The 22020-nt window shown below is 41.2% G+C and overlaps 2 protein-coding genes across 2 annotated transcripts in view; one reads left to right on the top strand and one right to left on the bottom strand.

Annotated features, from left to right (window-relative positions):
* fkbp16 (FKBP prolyl isomerase 16) overlaps positions 1–5792 on the bottom strand; it is a 28264-nt gene extending 22472 nt beyond the window's left edge. Inside the window, exons 1-3 of the mRNA XM_030766893.1 lie at positions 5213–5792; positions 4462–4631; positions 3847–3935 (exon numbers count right to left, since the gene is read on the bottom strand). Of these exons, the coding sequence (XP_030622753.1) occupies positions 3847–3935; positions 4462–4631; positions 5213–5792 (839 nt within the window). The remainder of the gene's footprint in view (positions 1–3846; positions 3936–4461; positions 4632–5212) is intronic.
* A 4168-nt stretch (positions 5793–9960) lies between these two features.
* LOC115805747 (RNA polymerase II elongation factor ELL) overlaps positions 9961–22020 on the top strand; it is a 29514-nt gene continuing 17454 nt past the window's right edge. The window contains exons 1-2 of the mRNA XM_030766421.1: positions 9961–10098; positions 13292–13339. Of these exons, the coding sequence (XP_030622281.1) occupies positions 9961–10098; positions 13292–13339 (186 nt within the window). The remainder of the gene's footprint in view (positions 10099–13291; positions 13340–22020) is intronic.

Raw genomic sequence — 22020 nt, 5'->3', positions numbered from 1 at the left:
TAAAAACAATGGGGAGCAATAAGTGCAGTGGGTGTCAGTATTACCCTTGTAACCCCTGACCTTTTTTTTTTCGCTAGATCCCTAGCTCAACCCTGCACAATGCTCACTTGTGTGTCATGCTCTCAGCACCTGACTGAAGTAACCGGTGACCCAATCAGTACGGGGTCAGCATGAGGTCAAAGGTCTGCACTGAACTGAACTTTTTTTGAACATATCCACTGATGGCTATCACTGCTTAGCTGGCTTACAGTAAGCCTCTGCCAACATTTTCAATATCCCTTGTTATTTTAAGCTGGCTTTCCTGTACCTGGAATGCTCAATTCACTTAATTTAGTGAGTCGTCGACCCCCCCCAAAAATAAATTCTTTTTTTTTTCATGCTTATATTTGGAATCTGTGCCTGCTGTAAATCCAAACAGAACAGAGTATTTCAATAGACCGCATATTTGCAGTTCACTTTCCCTAAACCATCTGGGAGATGTTCATTAAATTATACGACATGTCTAGGTAGGAGAGTAAATATACTGTTGACCTCCTCAGCATGCCTGACTGAGTTTTCTGTTTTCTGTGACAGGAATAATGAGGAGTCTCTCTGCTCATCTCTGTAATGACTGCCTAGCATATTGCTGCAATAACAAACACTGTTCTTTTTCGCATAACTACACTCTATTCTTTGTAGTCCACTTGTTTACTGTTTCTGTTAAAGAACACAGAGTAGAGAGAGAGAGAGAGAGAGCGAGAGAGAGAAGGACATTTTATGAGTCTGATTGAGAGCATGCAACATTTGCTGACTGAATTTCTGACTCATTTGGGTAATTTTTTTTTCAAAAATTCTGAGGAAATTTTCTAAACGTCTGATTTCTAAATGTGCTGCTCAGAAGCTCTCGCTGATCACATGTTTGTTTGAATTCAAGAACAACTGAGGTAACATGTATGGGAAATGACTAGTCTGAAGCATTTCTAATCATCAAAACCACAAACCCACTCACTGAGAGATTTTTGGGGGTTTTTTGTGAACTTTTCTGTAAGAAATAATTGAAATATTAGCTACAGTTGCCATCTGAATCTGCTTCTGTTTGAGTGACAACATCCTTGCCTTGCGAATTAAAACAAATAATAGTCCCTTGGTCCCTTGAGAGATGAAATGTTTTTCTGACAAAATAATGTCTGGATTTAATTAATTCTCTTCAATGCAGTTCAAAGTTGTGTCAGTGTGTAAACATAAAATGGTTCCATAGATTTTACAGATTCTTTTTTGTGTGACTTGTCTTGCATTGATTAGGGCTTGTTTGAGGAGCGCAGCAGGAGTTGAATGACTCCTCTCACCTTTGCAAATCTATTGTGGTGTTGAATCAGAGCAGGAGCAGACCCTCACAGATGCTCCTGATTCATGTTTACAAAGTGATGACTGACAGGGTCCATCTGATGCATTTTTGGAAATGTTTGGTGTGTTTGGGTTCATGCTGGATGTGATGATTCTGAACAATGCCAGGATCCCAGCTTTACTGTGTGACTCATTAAAGCAAATACTGGCAGCCCAGTGTTAAGGTGCCTTATGCCTGACTCACTCAAAATATCTTGCAAGCCTCACAGTCACAGTTAGTATAGTAAAGTGTCTGTGGAAAAAAAGGAAAATGTTTTCGGGCCAGCATGATACATTAATTCTCATCCCTTCTTAGTGGAGACAAAAAGAGAGACAGAGGGTGTTTGTGTGTTTGAGAGAGGGACTGGCAGAGCATAAGAACAAAGAATAAGAAGAGCTGGAGGACGAAGAAGAAGAAGACGAAGAAGAAGAAGAAGAAGAAGAAGAAGAAGAAGAAGAAGAAGGAGAAGGAGAACAAGACAGAACAAGGGAGAACAAGAAAGAGAGTGACAGAGAGAGAGAAAAAGAGAGAGAGAGAAAGAGGCTATACATTAACTAATGAATAAAAATACTCCTGTCCACTGCTCTAGACTATGGACTACAGGCTGAATCAGTGTTTGTGGAGATGGCCCAGACAGGATGATTTGAAGAGGTCTCTCAGAGGAGACGGGGCTGGCTGTACCATGCTCCTGACAGCTCTCAATCTCTCCCCAAAAATCTTTTCCTCTGCTTATCTCCCTTCTGCTCTTCTCATTTCCTGTGTCGTCAGATTCTTATACAAGATGCCTGTTTTTGTTTTATTTGTAATTTGACATACAATTATCCTATTTGTAATTTGACATGCAATTATCTTCTAATATAATATGTGTTATAGCAGCCTCTGTCTAATTTCTTCATAGAGAGCTTTGAAATATTCTTTTGCCATATATCTGCATACTAGCAAACATGCAAGTCTGAGGTGTTTGTTTGTCTGAAAGAGCAGTTTTAAGTACAACACCACATCACTGGTGCTTTTTAGGAAGGTCGCGTGTGTCTATGTGTATGTATGTTTTTTATTGTACCCTATATTATCATGGGAGGAGATGTTGTTAGAGTGACAATGCTGTCACCCTTTCTGGCCCTGGTGAGAGGTCTATGAGGTCTACCTTCGGGGAAGGGCTAAATTTGACTACACCACACACAGTTCTAATCAGTGGCATCAAAACAACCATTAACTGAGCTCCTGTCTGCCTCTCCTGACTGCTAGCCCCCATGGGAGGGAACGCATAACAGGGCCAGTGAGAGAGGCAGGCAGGAGCACCTCCCATAAGCCTCTCTCTCTCTCCGTGTTTCAGTGCTCCAGAAGAGCCTAACAGTCACACAGGGGCCCACTCTCCTGAGTCAGTTTCATTCCACACACATCACACACACACACACACACATACACACACACACACACACACACACGAAGAGAAACAAACAAAACCTGAGACCACAAACACACTGCACACACATAACAGAGGGAGAGAGAGAGAATATGACCCGATCTCACACTGCATGGCAATACACAGCTGCAACAGGTAAAGCTGAGAGCCTTCACTCCAATGTAGGGACAGTGTCTATACCCAGAATGCCCAGAATCCAAATGAAAACAATACAGAGTGTTCCAATGGACTATTCCACTGTTTCTTAAGCCTGGGACACCGCTAAATACAGATTAGTCGGTTTTGGCAGGCCTGTGGTGCCTTTGATACACACTGATGGAGAGGTGTATACCCTGACAGTGCATTAACAAGCAGAGTGAGAGTGATTTAATTAATTTACTGCATTGAATCTGTATTTATCAATTCTAAAACAAACAGATTCACTGGTCACTTAAGACAATTCATAGCCAAGTATCTACATTCAAATATATACTACAGTCTGAACTGAATCTACTACAATGTATACATATACGTAGCTACAGACATATAACACTACTGTAACTAAAGTAGTGTCCTCCTGGGTTTTGGGAGGACACAAGCTTTTGGCCATCCCTGAATGTCGTTGGGGGAGTGGGGGTGAGGGGGGGCAGACCATCTGCTCCTGTTCATGGTTCATTAACCATGCGAACAGGCTCTGTGCCCTGACATCAACAGGTAGGTAACAAAAGGACTTTGTCCCTCAGTGTGAAGATAGATGTCATATTACTCTGTTAAAAAAAGTGTAATGAAAAGGAGCAATAAATGATTCCACTAGTCTGACCTTTTTTACATAGTCTCTGATTTATAATACTCCAATCTCCCAGTGCTCATTTGTTTAAATATTAAAGAGCTTCTTTGGAAGATGACTAATTCCTTGTTTTCCTTATCTGAAAATGCGTTGACTTCTATGTCAATTTTGTGCACATTATCGTGCAGGGGAGACAGTGAGGGTTTGGGGTTTTTTGGGGTTTTTTTTTTAAATGATTTTTATTACTGTTTGGCTTGGTTGTACTACGCAGAGTAGAAAAGAGATTTTTCCTACCTTCCAAGCAGTCCGTAAGTGTACTGTGAATCAGCCAACAGTAATGCGATCTCCTCTTTCCTCATTGATATGGCACACTCCTCCAGTGCCTAAACATGTAGGGCAAGACAATGTCACTCACATACAGTACCTTATCATATCCATCATCAGGCAAATCACCAGCTGTTGCTTTTAAAACCTCTTGTCAGTTAATAATTGAGGAAGCTTTTTTTTTGCTTTAGTACAAATGGCAAACTCAGTGACAACGAAATATATTGATTATTCATCCCTCTTTTGCAATTCTCCTCCTTAACTAATTATTATTAGTTTGAAGTCATATTGGGCAGTGCAAAATGTGAATAACACCCACAGAAAACTGGCCAAAAAGCAGACTGACTTTTGTCTGAATGTTTCCACTAGTTTGTAGTTTCCACTGTCTCTGTCTTGTCAATTCCCTGTGGGTGGACATACAGTGAGCAGGTGCGAAGTTTCATACAGCATACAGGGGCACCAGAAGAACTTTCTCAATTTTGCTCCTGTTCTGGCATATCCTGCCACCCCCCACATACACCTCCATCCTCCAAAGCACACACACACACACACACCTCCAACCCCCTTTACAGCTACATGTCTCACCTGATTGACATCTCCCTCCCCAATGACAAAGACCAGTTTGCAGTCTTTCTCTACCACTGTTCTGTCCTCCAATACACCTTGCATTTTCAGAGTGACCTCTTGACCCCAGCATGGGCCAGGGGCCTCTTGAGGGCCATGCTCCAGAATCTTCTTCCGAAGCAGACGGTCATCTTCAGGCAGGCACAGTCAGGGGCACAAAGGGGAAAGGAAGGTGTTCATTCACGTGCTTTTGAATGTGGGACTCTGCAGTGGTTCTTTAAAGAGGGATTTGAAGATGCCATGGCAACATGGATCTTTGCTAAACTCTAGCACCAATAGTAATTTTTTCTGTAAATTTATTATGTGTTGTCGGTGATTTGTTAAGAGAGAGAGTTTAACTGCAGAAATGAAAATGTCTCTTAGCAATAACATCATAAAGTTTGTTTTAACAGCTTAATACCATTGTTGCTCATTTTCTCTATAGTATGATATTATCTTTACAATGGCCAAATGCACTACAAGCCAGCTTTCAGTAAAGGTACTTTAATGTGGAATATTACTGACTGTTCATCTCTTGGTTATATTGTGACAGTCAATTTGGTTTCTATTTGAAAAGTTCAGCTCAACCTTAAGACGTGGTTTGAGCATGTTGCTACTGGTCTGAAGAAAATGATGATATTATCGCTTGAGCAGCACTCTTTGAGCTTAAGTAATTATCTGAAGTTATTGCAGAATACACATAGCAATCAGGTCATAACCATAGACTGCTTACCTGTAATATCCAACCAGTCCTCTGCCAGGAACAGCACCTCAAAACTAGAGGAGGTCCATTCCTCTGACTCATATTCAGGGAAGAGAGTCTCCTCAGAGTTGTCTCTCTCCTCCACAACCTCAGCCTCCTGAAAGCGAACAGTTTTTCCCAAACTTGAAGTCTTCCTCAGCCTTCTTCCTCCCTCGGGGTGTCCTGTGGTGTCGTCATTAGTGCTTTCACCACACTCAGTCTCAGCTCTGCCACCTTCATCCTGACTGATCAAAGTCTTCTCCTCCACCTCCCCTCCCTGCTCTTCCTCTTCTTCCTCTTTCTTAATATCATCTTCCTTTTCCATTCCCTCTTCCAACTCTGTCTCTACCCTTCTCTTTTTCTCCTCTTTGTATTCACATTCTTCGTCCATTTTCTCAGTCTCTGTTCTAGTCCCCATGACTGCCTGCTGAGACGGTGTCTCCACCATGCCCTCCCCGTCCTCAGGCCTGGGGCTGGTCTGCATTGCTTTAGATTCATTTGGATCCAGTGATATATCCTCTGGTTCTCCAGCCTCTTGCTCCATCTCTCCACAGGGAGCAAGGGATACCATCAACCTAGGAATACCCAAGAGAGACTGACCTTGCCCGGACACTATACTCTATTATGCACTGTAAACTTCCAAAAAAAAAAAGCTGGAAGCTGCTATCTGTTTGCTTCAGCTAAGACTGACAAACACTTGTATCCATGAGCAACACCCTGTAGTATATTTTAAACCTCAGTGTCCACATGGACCCTAATTGAATTACAGCAGACGTACAGCATTGCCGACCGTCATAAATCCTGGCTGCAGCAGTTGACTTTTGTATACCTGGAGTTAGCAGACGGGATCTTGTCTGTGAAGTTATGATGTTATATCCCAATCGTTCATCTGTCCACCTAAACCTACTTATTTCTTAGAGATAAAATAAAAACAGACAAATGATCAATGTATAGAAAAACTGTGTTGCACCGTGAAACCTTCAGCCTCTGTCAGGCAGGGCTGTACGACGGTAATCTGTTGGATTAGAAGAGCAAAATCTAATCCGTCCGAACGTCTGTAAGCTCCTTAATGACTTCATCACGCTGTCCCATAATGCAGTTTCCATGAACACGGTCCACCAATGAGATATCAGGGGCTTGTCGCCTACTGGACCAACTCTGCCTCTCTTTGTCTTGTGAGAATGCGATTCGGTTGGCTTTCGCTTTTTAAGCAGTCTATAGTGTTTTGTGGGAACACTTGTCTAGAATTACCCTGATGACCTCATGGCCTGGTAGTTGCTAAATGCTGGGTGGTTGAGTTGAGTGGATTGTACTTTCTATATATACTAACCAGATTTAACACCTCTACCTCCCCATTTCTCATTTAATATTGTGCATATGTTTTTTTGTTGTTGTTGTTGTTGTTGTTGTTTGTGTGTATGTGTATGTGTGTGTGTATGTGTGTCTGTGTGAGTGTCTGTGTGTGTATGTGTGTGTGTGCGCGTACATGTGTTTCCTTTGAGAAAATATAGAGTACTACAACACCAACATTACGGCACCAAAATAATCTTTCGTAAAATAAACCCATATATTGACCTAGAATAACACACTCTGAGGATACAAACAGGTTTTTCCAGGTTTGCAACATACCACGTAGGACAGAAAAATCAGTGAGTAGTGACTTTCAAGACAAGACAGGCCTCTGCTATGAATTCAGCACAGAATGTCTCCTGCTCCTGAATTCTTTTTAACTAAAAGAAAAACGGTAACTATAATTTACATTTCGGCAGATGTGTGTACAGTGCTGTTTAAACATTAGGTGGTGAGAAAGACCAGTTGCATCTTGAAACACATTCAGCACTGTACATTTTAGAAATGTGCAGTTCATGATATCTGACAGGAAGGTTAAACAAAAGAATTTTTTTTGTTTGTAAGTGGCCATTTATGCTAAATATTATGTCTGTACTGCTTTGATGTGTTGTCACTTTTTCTCACTGTGTGTGTCTGGCTGAATTTTAGTTAAAATGTCATGTTTCCCCAGTTAAAGTGAAATGTCAGGCTTTACTAAAGCCATACCCAGCCATCATAGCATTAAGAGATCACTTTGTATGCAAATCTGTAATTGTTGATTCTGATCTTGCCTATGCAGGAAGAGCCTTCCTACAGAGGCTATGGGCAATGTTTATAGCGTTGTTAACCTCTGTTGATGAGCAATGCACAGATTTTTGTTTGAAAATTTTTAATTAAATTCACGTGTTTTATTGTTCTCTTTGTGGAGACAGGTAGATACATATTCTATTCACCTAGTGAGATACATAAGGATACATAAGGCGTGGTCTAAAGGTTAGAGAACTGGGCTCGTGACTGGAGGGTTGCCAGTTTGATTCCCAGGCCCAACATCCACGGCTGTGTGCCCTTGAGCATGGTGCTTAACCCTAATGCTCCCTGGGCACAGAGGAATGCTGTCCACTGCTCCTGCGTCTGTTGTGTGTTCACTACTGGTATGTTGGATGGGTTAAATGCAGAGACAAATTCATTGTCCACAGTTTGTGTGTGTGCAATTACAGATAGATTTGTTTATTTGTTTTAATTGACTGCTGACAATTGATTGATTAAAAAATGCCTCAATCATGAATCATCTCTGATGTTTTTCTGCTAAATTCCCCTGATACAAAAAATATTTGTACATGCCTGCATTTTAATGAATTGCTGTGTGTTGACTTTGCCTTAAACCTTTCAAAGCATACTTTAGTGTTTTCAGACTAGTTGCTGATAAAATTACAATTGCAGGAAACCCCAATAAAACTTGAACCAACTGGTCTAACTGAGTTCCTGAAGTTATTTTTTAAGTATTCGTTTTTCATTGTGTGTGTGAAGACATATTAAATGTCCTAGTATAGTACATAGTGATGTGTGGTTTATTCTCAATGTGCTAATAACATACCTGTTGATTCAATCAGTTGCCCCTCGTAGCTTGTTAATATGTCAAAAACACAAGCCATTTCAAGTTATGAGTGTCAGAAGCAGCTCTGTGTTGGCTGTCCAATCAGGCATTTGAATTTACTTACAGTGTTTCTTTTTTACATTGAACTAAATCAATCTAGGAACAGTGGTCTCAGCTTTACATTTATATTATTTAAGAGGAATGGAGTGGGTGATTAAAACTTGTGACACGTATATTTTACCTAATGAAATTCAATATTGCATAATTCAGTAATCGGATACAATTGTGCTTGCAGAATCACTGATGGTTCAACTGTATTTAACAGTTAAGAAATTCCACAGTGTGATGCATTTTGTGTGTGTAACATATCATTCACTAAGACAATGTTTCTTGTTTAAATAGTCTGGTTTAGATGCCTCTGGATCTCAGACGACCATATGGCAAACCAAGACTCCAGTAGACACGATGAGAAAGCTTCTTAATCCACAGCCCAAGCACCTTGTGTATGGGGGATTACGGATCTCTAATTAACCTAAATTCTCAATTTTTTTTATTATCTCTATTTCAACTCATCTGGTTGTGAGTTTAAAGGGTGCCCAGATTCACCAGCCCGTATTCAATTAATTATTTTCATTGTTTCTGTGTGTGTGCATGTGTGTGCGTGTATGTGTGTGTGTGTGTGTGTGTGTGTGTGTGTTTTAATCTACATCATAATATTGCTTGAAAATGTGCCCTTCACACAACCGCATAGTTTAATGCTCAGTAATCTCAGAATTGATGATGTTGCTGTAGTCCCGGTAAATCTGGTGTCAGGCCATTATTTACACATATTTGTGTTATTACATGCAAATGGAAATTTCGAATTTAATTTTTTTTTAATTTCTAAAATTAATGTGTTCATATTACAATTCAAAATGTTTTGTGGGCTATTGTTGTTATTTCTATTATATACTAACAAGGTAAATTATTCTCATAGAATTGCACATCGCAGTGGGATAGGGATAGGCATAGTGAGAGAGAGAGAGAGAGAGAAAGGGGGGGGGGGCAGAGTGACAGACTTTAGTGTCTTTTTGACTTTTCAGTTAAACCTACACAATACGTAAACCTTCCCTTAAGATCCTTCCGATAAACATGTCTGTCTGAGGCATGAAATTATACACCTTCATAAGTTTGACACAGTCAGTGTGCTTTATGCTTGATTAAATTTTTTAAAGTTCTTCATTTTGCTCCTCTTCACATACAAATTTCCTAAATGTCTTCATTCAGCCTCCAGTTATCAGGTTGTGCATCTTTGGCTGGAAGTTGCTTTTGTGCCAAAAAGGGAGTGATTTGGTTGATCAGGGGATTTCTCTGTAAAGTAAGATAGTTTTTAGGGATTTCCATTTAATTTCTCTCATAAACACTCAAGCCCGTGTTATTGTCGTGTTTACACACAGACAGACAGACACACACACACACACACACACACACACACACACACAAACACTCACACACACATACTCATACACACAGTCTGTAAATGACGTGGTGAGGAACAGTAATATATACAAATATGGCCATTTTTAGTGTTTCATTTCAATGATCAATGATCATCCATCTGCCAGCTCACTCAGTACACAGTATTTCATGCTCTGTGTGTGTGTGCGCGCGCGTACAAGTGTACGTGTTTGTGTATGCGTACGTGTGTATGTGTGTGTATGTGTGAGTGTGAGTGTGTGTGCGTGCGTCTGTGAATGACGTGGTGGGTGCTTGTAACTCCGCCTAGACACAAGTGACGTCTCACTGAGCATGTCGCCAGTTTACCTCAGTCCCAGACATGGCAGCGTTAAAACAGGAGCATCGATATGGGCTCTCCTGTGGAAAGATTAATAAAAACATTCCCAACAAAACTATTTATCACGTCAAGCTTACAGACACTGCCATCCGGACACTAGAAGCCTATCAAAACCTGAAGGTAACGCAAATATTATTTAAATTAAGCTAGTATTTAGAGACTGTGTTGGTGTGTATTACAGTTTGTCGTCTAAGTCAGAAGAATCAATGATATTGTGGTACGGAAGAGTACAAAGTTCCATGTACTTTAAACACGTTTTATATAGACACATAATACGGGATTTTCGTTGTTTATCAAACTAACAATTTCTTTGCGTTGGCTACCGAGTAAGCGAGGCTGAGTTACAGTTTGCATACCGAGCGGCTTAACAGATTTACAGACCGGTTTTAAATATCTTTGAAATGGTCTATGTTTGTAATGACTGCTTTTCTGGGAGAGCTGAAAATATTTTCCATCAGTTTTTTCTTCTTGAGATTTCCACTGGATATACCTGTCTGTCTAAAAATGAAAAGTAACTTATTCCAACAAAACAAATGACCCCAATTTTTCCTCGACAACATAGCGTTGTGTCAAACTTGATCTAGTCCTAACATCCTTAATTTAATCCTGAAATGCTTTTGTTTGTAACTCTCGCTAAAATAATGATTGATTTGTACTTGGTCACACATGTAAAAGGGGTTAGGTGGTATTTAGTGCGGATTCTTCATTTGTGGCTTCTTACAGGGATCATACGGTCTGAGAGGCGCACAAGGCTATGGCTTCAAAAAATGACGAGAAAGTAAACATGAGTTTTCTCCGTTTATATGTGATGATACTAATGCATCTTGAACAGTGAATTTCGTCCACATTTGAACTGTTTAACAAACTCAGGGGTAATTAAAGTACGCAGTATTCTTCAAAAACTTCGATTTAAACCATGCTATCTTTATTTAACAAAATTACATTCACTGCTAAGGTTATAAAAGGTTACAAAATCTGTATTTGACAGGTTGACAAATATGAAGATCCAGTGAGATGAAATTTCCCCCTTTTTTAACCGACAGTTATTTCTAACAGTCTACTTTAAAACAGTGAATATATTCAGTTGTTATGCAGTTACGCTATTGTTCATACGTTTTCAAAATTTTGAAAAACGCCCGTGATAGACTACATAATTTCTGATACGATTTGCTTTCACGTTGTAGGCTATTATAGGCTAATTTAGAAAGACAAAAGACACATTTAAAATGTCGGGCCACACGAAAGCTGTTGTAAGCGAACTGTCACACACTGAATGAAGTACAAATGTTTTAAAAATTGCCCTATTGTAAACATTTTGTCAAAGAGGACAACACAGTTCAGATTCCACTACAATCAATATCTCAGCGGTAAAGCTGTCCGCCAGCTGGACGGGGCGCTTGGTCAGTTTTACCCCCAACCCCCGCGCCTCTTGTAGTTCATTGGACGTTGGCAGAGCATTTTTGTTGGCGTGCTCTTCTGTATTGTTTTTGCCCTTTAAACACTTGGAAGACCTCCAGATTTCATAGCTCGTTGGTCTTGCAGGCGGTGTAGAATATCGGCGGTTTAACCCAATCAGAATACGCGCTGACTTCCCCGTGTTCGCAACAAGAGTTCAAGTTGACAGGACTAGTGTGTAAAACAGGCTGCTTTCGAAATCGGCACTATTCTGTAAATTAAACATAAAACATTTTAACAATATTAAAAGTAAATGGGTTTAATCAGACTGTGTGTCCTGTTTCGTTGTTTTATATGGATTTCTCTCTCTAAATACATTTAGAGACAATCATAGTTTCCCTTGCAGTTACGATAGTGCTGTCTATTTAACGTCTTTATTTCCACATTTGGCATTATTACTGTTACCTCATAGGTAGTCAAGTAAGGTCGCTGGCAATTTCTCTCAAGCTTTCGCTGAATTAGACCTGGTATAGGCTTATAAGCTTTCACCTTAACAGAATAGAAACACGGCTCAAGCGAACCTCCTTAATTATAGTTATCCTCTAATCCCACCACATTAAAACACATACTTGACCAAAAAGCTCGTTTCTCTTTGAACAATATTAACTCAATTATGACACGATGCAAAAAGCAACATGGTGACCTCTCCCTGTCGCATCCATAATAGATAAACTGGCTTGTTGGCCATGGCTGCAGCTGTACCTTGAAGATAATGAGGCTTATCTGTTGACCTTACATTATGGCTTTGAGTACTGCTGTGGGCAGCCCAAGTGTTTTTTTTTCCCTCTTCCAATAATTTATGTGGTTGTTGAATGACACCAGTATTTTCAAAAGTTTGTGAATACTAGACACAGCAGAGTGTAGACTTGTGTGGCCCGCTGTTGCACAGTTACATAAATGGTTTCATGGAAAAGGAGCTTTATGGTGGTCTCAGTACTGATTACAGGTTGTATTCAAGAGACTGATAGTCTACATTAGGTACATCTCCAGAGAGAAGCTTTATTGTTACTACACCTCACCTTTAGATGTTCTTTGGGGAGTTCATCTGGAAGAGAAAGGGAACATTTGAAACTGCAAGCTTTCTGTGACTGGTGAGACATTGCTGCAGATGGCTGACGTTACAAGTGCACCCTCATCCAAGACACATGCACACACACACACACACACACACACACACACACACACACACACACACACACACAAAGGAGAGAAAGAGAGAGAACTGATCGACTCATGAAAGGTCCCTTAAGTCTACATTTATTAATCAGACACATTCCACTGCAGATTAGCGTAGGAGAGCCTTGATCTTTAGGCTCTCACATGCACAGCCATGACGTTGCCGAGAGGCCAGTGACAAGCCTGCTTTCATGCTCTGAGAACCCAGTCCTTCCCCTCTGTCCACATGCATTACCACCGGAGAGCCTGAAATTCAAGTCAATAGGGCAAACACGAAACGTGAAACTGTAATTACTGTGTGGGGTAGCTAATAGGTAAACATGATTTTCACCATGGGTTCCATGTAAATAAATACCAACAGTGGAAATTCTTCCGTCCCTTGGGTGAAACAGATGATATGAGGCCATAATTATGAAGAAAGATTGTTTTTTTTTATTATTATTATTTCAAAGAGAAGCCTTTGTTCACATTGTTATTTTTCTTTTCAGAGTTGGCCTGTAGCCAAGGCGGATGCCCTTGTTTTCATCAGTGCTTTTGATCCAAATTAAAATGAAATATTACGTTTTAGCATTAGGAGTATAAGGAGTATTAGGAGCATTCTTCATTTGTATAGGTTATGGTTTTTTGTCGATAACATAAAGTGTTCACCATTGTCTTTTTGCCTCTTTCTTTCTATCCCCAGGGATCCTTACCAAATCAACCGGCAATTTGCTTCAAGGGGAGCCAGGGGGTAAGATGAATGTTTTTTTTTTTTTTTTGCTCACCCCTCCCAATGTTTCAAAAATGGAATGCTTTAATTAGTTCTGATTGTTGAGCTGTGCAGAAAAACTGACGGCAAGCTCTCAGCTGCTCTTCCCAGGATTTCAATATTTCATGAGTTCTTCAGTCGACAGTTGAGACAGAGGAGAGACTGTTGCGTTGTGTGACGCCACCCCTCAGGGCTTGGCTGACTAGATTGAGAACAGTTATGGATTTTAAGCAGCGTGCATGTTTTTTCAGTTTTACAGCTACAGTAAATGAATAGCATCACTAGCCACAAATGAAAGGGGGTCTTAGCTCTGTTGGAGTGACAGCTCCTTCTGGCCTCATAACAATTTGTGAGTTATGGATTCATACTGTGCTTGTCACATCCACATTGATATTGCTAGATATTTTCTTTAAAAATAATCCATGCAATGTGTGCTCAGGCTGTATAACCTATGTAAATTCTTGGCAGAGAGAGAGAGAGAGAGAATGCATTCCACTGAAACGGCAGTGAAGAATGATGCCTGTGTCTAACCGGATTAGCACATTCAATCTTTAGCACCCTCCCAGTTACTGCCTGGTAGGCCACCGTACGTTTAACACACAATCGTGCTTGTCTAAAAGAAACTGGTCTAATCCGCGGCAGGAGCCGATTGCATTGAGGAGAGTGACTTTGCTCTAAACACAAACGGTGGACTGTGTGCCCAGGCATGGGTTCTGATGGGCCTGAAAGTGGGTATTCTATACCGCAGGAATTGCTGGAAGGGTTACTGGGTCAGCCTGGCAACTGGGGAGAGCTTTGTTTGGAGCGCTTGGAGTGGAGGTGGGGGAGTTTGTGAACCCCAGGGAATCCAATGTCTCTGAGCCTGTTGTTTCTGGTCAGACATGAAAGACTTGCAATGAGAAAGGGGAAGGGGAGGGGCAGGATGCAATAGCTTCCATGTATACTAAAGACATCATCATTTTAATTTCATTGATCAGGTCCAATAATACAGTTTACAAAAAAATAGATCTCTTAGATCAAGATTTGCAGCAGATGTTGCATTTATAAAACATACCGGGAGGTAATACAGTTAGAGGAGAACCGTGGGATTTTTTTTTTTGATACATGTTCTACACCCTTTACAGATAGTTAAAGTATATGTAATTGCTAAATTTGAGTTTTGAAAATCTGAATGTGATGGTGGTACGTGATGGTGGTATTTGATATATTCAGATGGTTTAAGCTTAATGTGTGTATAATGCCCCGCCTCCTCTTCCACTGACAAAGAGCTGCGGGGCATTAATGAGCTGTGGGAGCCGTTGGACTGAGAATATGTGTGTGTGTGTGTGTGTGTGTGTGTGTGTGTGTGTGAGTGCGTGTGTGTGTGTGTGAGTGCGTGCGTGTGTGTGTGTGTAGGGGGTGGGATTATGCTGTTACTTGGAGGAGGGTTTGTGTGTTTGTCTGGGGGTGGGGTGAGGGTGGTGGGTTCTCCAATGTATAGCAGAAGGTTTGAATCCCATGACTTCACTTTGTCCTGTTATCAGTGACACAGACCAGTATAGAAATGTCATGTATCGTCACAGTATGTTCCTCATGGAAAAAGCCTCACTCACAGCACGTTCTGTTTAGGTCTGACATTTTGATTCAGAATTCACCTGAAGCACAATAGTGAGTGTGCGTGCATGTTTCTCATGTTCCATGACATATGCGGACTGATCACTTCTCTGTTCCTCTCTGTAGCTGCCGTCCTCGCCGGTCCCGAGAGGTGAGGGTAGGGGCAGTCCCTGTTCGAGGACATGTCCAGCTAAAGATTGTTATCTGCCAGTTTCTTCTTTTGTTGTATTACTGACACTGTACTGCTTACTCAAGGCTTAACACTCACCAAAGACCAGTTTAACAACATCATAAATCATTCTTCATAATGATCTTTTCGTAGTTTGATATGTGAGCTGATGACTACAGAACTTCTCTCAGGCGAAATGGTACTTCTCATGTGAAATGTTTCTGATGTTACCAGTGGACTCCCAGCCTAAAGCTCTGTAAACCTTGTTGTGCACAGAGAGAGGAGAATGGGGGTTGGGCTGGGGACAGGGTCCTTTGGTTTGTTTAAAGGATCATCCTTGCTCTAATAAAAATGCCTCAAGTGTAAGGATAGACCTTCAGCAGCTGGATAGAAAAATAAATGTTTTAATTCCATCAAGAAGCTGGGAAGGATGATGTAACTCTAGAGAAACAAAACAAAAGAAAGGAAGAGGGGTACATGAAATAGAATTCCTCTCATATTGCAAAGAAAAGGAAAAAAATATCAGGCCTGGAGGATTTGTGGAATTTGGATTACCATATTTGAAATCCTCACCAGACCTCAGGAAACATATTCAGCTGAACTTTGGGGTGCTCAAACTCTGGTATTTCACACGCTGGTGCCCATTTCCTATTGGCTTTGGCAAAATAGTCTGTCTTAATGGGATTGTTGATTTACCAGTGTTAATTCTCCTCAGATCCCGGTTAGGGATGCTTCTTTCTCTATAAACACATGGATTTGTAAGTCAATTTTGGTCTAATTCACACAGATCATCGAATTGGGATTCAACAGAGCAAACTTCCAAATAGTCATTTCAGAAATACGGTGATTGATCAGTGATAAATAAGTATATATTATATTTTATCTCGTGACTTTTCATGAATTATTACAGCACATATGAACAAGAAGTTGTATACGTAACATGTATGTGATTACCTAATGGGTATTTTAGTTGTGGCATATGATGAGCATTAGCTCTTTGATCAGTTTCCTGTTTGCATGTAAAAATTTTCCGGCATGAGGTGGAATTCCTGATTTGCCTCCCAGTTTCCGTCCTGAAACAAAACAGAAGACGTTCAGAATCATGACGCAACGTTCTGTGCAAGCACAAACCATGAAAGTGATCAAGGACCAGACATTCAGCAGTTAACAATGTGTTTAAACAGTTTAAGCTGAAAATATGTAAGCACTATGAATTATGCAGGCTATAGGGGAACACTTTCTATTTGTTATGATTGCGTGAGTCAGATCAAGATTAGGATGTGTTTGCGAGACAGAGAGAGAGAGAAACAGCGAGAGGGAGACTCTTTTGTGGTCATAAAAAGTTACTTGTCGAGTCATAGCTGACATTTGGCTATACATATGTGTGTGCATGGATCATAGATCATTCCAGTGAAAAAAAGACGTCTAGCTGCTCATGTGGCGAATGAATGCCAATCTCTTTTGAATACAGAGAAAAAGAGATGTGGGATAAAGTGTGTGTGTGTGTGTGTGCGTGCGTGTGTGTGTGTGTGTGTGTGTGCGTGTGTGTGTGTGTGTGTGCGTGCGTGCGTGTGTGCGTGCGTGTGTGCGTGCGTGTGTGCGTGCGTGCGTGTGTGCGTGCGTGTGTGTGTATGCGTGGTGTGTGTGTGTGTGCAGGGCATTAGTTAATGGTAGGAGGTGGGGTACAGAACATTCCTCTTTGAGATGTTCTCATGGTGACTCTGTTGAAAACTCAGCTTCCCCCACTTGCCTGTGTCCACTGTGAGCCTGTACGCAGTTCTCAGTTGTTACCAGGCTCTCCATCCAACAAACATTTCCTCTAACCACAGATCTCAATGTGTGCACATGTGTGCATGTGTATGTGGTGTGTGTGTGTGTGCGTGTATGAGAGAAACGCTGTCCACTCTTCTTGTTTGTATTTATGTATTTGGTTAATGCACATGCATATTTGTGTAATGCATGCCTGTGTGTGTGTGTGTGTGTGTGTGTGCAAACCTGACTTTTTTTCCCCCCTCTGGAAGCTAATTAGAATGACAAAAAAAGGAATGTGTTTAGAGAGCTGCCTGTCCCTCAGCAGCCGAACCCGCGGGGGATGGGGGGGGGGGGTCACCCCACGTGTGGCTGAAAGGGCACACGCCACGCTATTCATCCAGATGTGACAAGCGTGGACCAGGGCCCCGAGTGTCCCACTCATCTAGGGTTCAGCTTTCGACTGGCGTTACTCTGTACTCCTCAACATCCCCTAATCATAATTTTACACTTGCATAAGTTACCTCACCGTAGGAGAGTGTATATCTCATGACTTCTAGAACGATGCTTTTTTTTTTCAGCCATCTTTGTCAGAGATGAAATCAATCTCCATGTTCTCCTGTGGTTTATCAAGATGCTGACGCATGAATGATTGGCTACGGAATGAACTGGGATGGGTTTTTTATGGCTGTTTTGGAAATAGATTTTGCTTTTGTGTGTGTGTGTGTTTCTGTGAAAGCGCTCAATGAGGAGCGATCCAGCTCTGTTCAGCTTATGGTATCTGAAAAGAGCAGAGAGTCCTGCAACTGCAAGGCAAAAAGATCATGGTGAGTTTAATCCCTTCACGCACCGACAGACATGTTGTTCCTTCCCAGATCTGACTCTGCTTGGCAGCACTTCTAAAGGCTTGAGTGTGATCCTCCTAACATGAAGAACATGTGTTTTCAAACTGTTTTTTGGCCTCTTTAACTGATAAGGTGAGAGCAGTGCCCTTCTCTGAGGGGCTATAAATAAAATCAAACACGATACATTTCAGTTTCAAATCCTTTTTTTTTTCTTTTTAATTTAAAAGCATCCATGCGGTTAACGTGAAAAAACAATAAAAAAAATATGTTAACTGTTTTTTCTTCTTGGTGTTTCACATGCAAGGCTCAAATTAGCAAACCAGTTTGCCCCCATAGCAGATTAACCTGAACTGCATGAATGAATCCGTGCCTACTCTGACATTTCCATCTCTGTTGCTGTCACTAGTCTTAAACCCACAAGCATGCTGACCTTTTTTTTTTTTTTTTTTTTTAAGTAAGAGACACTGTAAATCTTTCATACATCAAGGAGCAAGGTGTTCCTGTGCTTGATGTGATGATTCACAGCAGAATAGTTCTGTATTACTTTAAAGTTCCTTCCGTTTGTCTGATGATTGTCATTGCTAATCACACGCTCGAGCCAACCCACATCCACTTCTCAGCCGGCATTTCAGAACTTAGTTAAACAGGAAATGGAGAGCGTTCTTACTGTAAATGAACACAACTGTGAACATGTTTCTGTTTGCAGTGCTTAGTCATGACATCACTTTGCCTTTGAGAGAAGTTCTAGCAAGTCTGGGTGCTGAAAGTAGACAGTGAATTCGGAAAAATGAACATAAATGTGTTGCAATGTTTGTATGTGTAGACGTTAGTGATTTCAAGCAAACGTAAACTAGGTGCAGGTAGCTGCCAAAGTGAAGTTTACACCTGGGTAAGTAAGTTGCTTCTGTGCAGGTGTGGTTTCTGAATGAGTGAAACAATTGACATCTTATCATGTTTAGGAACACATTTAAAAAAGATTGGGCAGGCCACTCACCCAATATTTCAGCTAGCCTGGCTGAAGGGGAGATGTCACTGGCTTTTAGGGATGGGTGGTTGTGGAGAACGCTTGGCAGGAGCCTTACTTACAGACAGCTCGACTTGCTGATGTCTCTGAAGGAACAGTGACTAAAGTGATCCTGGCAGGGGCATCAGAGAGAAAACAAATATCTCTATACTACATTATCAAAACACTCTAGTCGGATGCATAAAACCTTGATTGCATTTAAAAATGGAACATTTTAAAGTAAAAGGATTAGAAAGACAAGGACATAAGTGCAATGAAAATGTACCCTTATGGTGAGATGAGACATCCCGTAACCTGTTCATAACAAAACATACTAAGTGTGGCGCATGCCTAAAGAAAACTACAGCCCTGAGTGTGGCTTTCCCATGGTAAATGGCTCTGTTCTGTGGCTCTGAGTGGGGATTCCTGGCATGGTTTAGGTCCACTCAGACACTCAGAGGTAAAGGTAAATGGCAACAAACAGAAAGTGATCACCTTCAACCTTCATCATCTTCCAGGAAGTTTTCATCCACAGGGCACGAAAATGCCTGAAAATGATGTAAACCATATGGCATAAGCTGTCTCAGTCACCCAGCTGAACAGTCATAGAGGATTCTGGACTGATGCCCAAGGCAGCATTTCCCACCATTATCAACAAAAGCCAAAAGTAATGGAAGAGGAGTAATATTGCATCCATCCAGTTCAGTTTTAGACAGCTGTAGAATCTTTTCTAATATGCGCTGAAGTTGTTCTTGTGGCTTGGTTACATTGGTTCTTATTTTGGATCGTACTTCCTCTGATCTCCAGTGTTAGTTATTTAATCTGTTATTAGTCTCATTTGGCCCATCAGGGAATTGTTAAATTAAGTTTAGGACTAAGTAAAGGAATAAGGACAGGACATTTAAAGGATACAAACCTATAATTCTTTAAGGATTAAATGTAGAGAGAGAGAATAAAAAAGTCAAACAAAATCATAACTCATAAACCATAGAGCAGCTTATGTCCTTATATACAGTAGGTGATTTGCAGGGGGATGAGGGGGGATGCCATCCCCTTTGTTAGCAAAATGACCAAAATGCATCCCCCTTGTTAGCCTGCCATCCCCCATATACTCTATATAATAGTGTCAGTGAGAATTGGGCCATCCCCCCTGTTAAAAAAAAAAATATATATATATATACATATATATATATATATATATATATATATATATATATATATTTAACACGGGGGATACGATATTAAATTAAATATATCTATAATAGAAGGCGAGACAGGAAAAAAAAAACTTGTGTTCTATAAACATTTTTTATGTTGTGTAATATTTTAAATTGGTTGATAACCATTGACAGAGATGTACCTCAGTGTGCTATCATCATTTATATAGGAGACTCGAAGCCGTTGAACACCCCCATGCTTAGGAGTGTTCCTGCTTAATTCCCTCATCACCGTCACTATAGTAACTGATAGCAAAGTGGAGGATGGCTTGTGGCTTTTCTGTGAATGGGCTGTGTTTGAAAGCAGTGTGCCGACCTCTCCTCCCCCATGCCTGAGTACCACACAGAGAGGACAGCCAGAGAGCAAAGCAGAGCTTGCTCACCCAGTTTTCACTGAAACTGACTGATTAGCCCTTAGGTGCAGGGAAGAGGCAGATTTCACTTGGCATCCCAGGCGACACCGTGGAAGGATGATGTAGCCAGGCAGCCAAGACAATACCCCACCCCCATTCCTCCATAACCCTAACTCACCAACCCCCCATGCCTCAACAGACACTCACCCCCTCCCAAACATAACCGACAAATCCCCCCACCCCCCCCAAAAAAAAAAACCAGGGACACACAGCAGTGTTTTATGGATGAGAGCGATTTAGTATAAAAGGAATGAGCAGTGGCGTTCTTTGCATTTTCAAATTTCTGACTCAAGGCAGAGTCATTGATCATATGATAAACAGCATTGTGGCTGTTGGGACTTTAGCAGAAAATATGTCTGCGTTTCCCTGGTACACTGGCTGACCAAGTTATCATCTGTTGTCTGCCCTCCCCCCTCCTCTAAAATGCCACTTGTTAGCTGCATTGTTCGTTGTGAACTGACCTCTGATCTAACAAGGTGAAGGTTGTTTGTGAAGAGATTTTGGCTGTTATACCTTGACTTCGCTTTTGCTTTTGCGAGCTTGGTTATGAAGTGACAGAAAGATACATGGCACAGGGAATACAGTCCCTAGCCCAATTTGAGCGCTCTCTCCCCTCCACCCTCTCTCTGTCTCTTGCTCTCTCTGTCTCCCCCCCCCCCCCCAACCTACCCCCAAACCTTCCCGCCTTGCCTTTCCCTCTTCACTTCACCTCCATTTTTTCTTTCTTCGATGAGTGACATTATGTCCACTGCAGAGAGAGGGAACTGTAAGTTCCGTGTGTTGATTATGAAACTGAATTAAGTAAACTGAATTGGTGTCACACTGGGACTCAACCCCTCGCGCACTCCCCCCCCCTCCCCATCTCTTTTTTCCCTGCTGGTCATGAATAATACAAGCAGAACACCATGCCTTTGCATGCAGCTTGGCGGGCAGAACAAAAGACATGCGTTTCTCAGAAGATGTGATGGAGGGGAGTGTATGATGATGGAGGAACAATGGAAGAGCCGGGACGTTGCGGAGAGAGGAGACTAGGGCGATACAAAAAGTGAGACCTGTGGAACTAATCTGCTTGCCAACAGTGTCTCTCACTGTGGTGCTCATTACCACAACTGGTCAAAAGGTCTGAGAAATGCGCGGTAATTACAGCACTTAGAACAAAGTTTGTCTTCAGCAGTGATCATTTTGGGCAGAACAACTTGTATATTTGAACAAATGTGTTTTGCCAGAGTTGTCTTCTTGCTTCATTTGCAAGAGAAAGAATTGAAAAGTATCTCATATGAGGCACATACAGAGCAGGCCTGGAATCAGTCTAGAAAGTTTGGTTTGAAAATGACCATTTCAGGGATGAGAGCTGGACCCTCTGTCTTTTCTCTTATGCGTTTAGAACCCGAGAGATTCAATAACAGCACCTGAAAAAATAAGACTCCTGTCTTTCCAAACACGTGTGTGGTTACAAAAGACAAAAACACAGGGCTGAGAAGAGTCCATAAGCAAATGGATATCTCATCCACTGTTCAGTGAAACGTCTGAAGTGCGTTAAATAACCCCCCAAAAAGAAGTGAGAGCTCTTTTAATATAGCTTGAGAAATGAACAGTTTTCCATGGACACTACTTTGCATGCCCTTCTTCATATTCTCTCTCTCTCTCTCTCTTTAATACCAAAAGCCCTCGCCA

Source organism: Chanos chanos, chromosome 2 (genome assembly GCF_902362185.1).
Source record: "Chanos chanos chromosome 2, fChaCha1.1, whole genome shotgun sequence".
Lineage (NCBI taxonomy): Eukaryota > Metazoa > Chordata > Actinopteri > Gonorynchiformes > Chanidae > Chanos > Chanos chanos.
The sequence above is the reverse complement of the archived record's forward strand: the minus strand, read 5'-3'. Positions and strand labels throughout refer to the sequence as shown.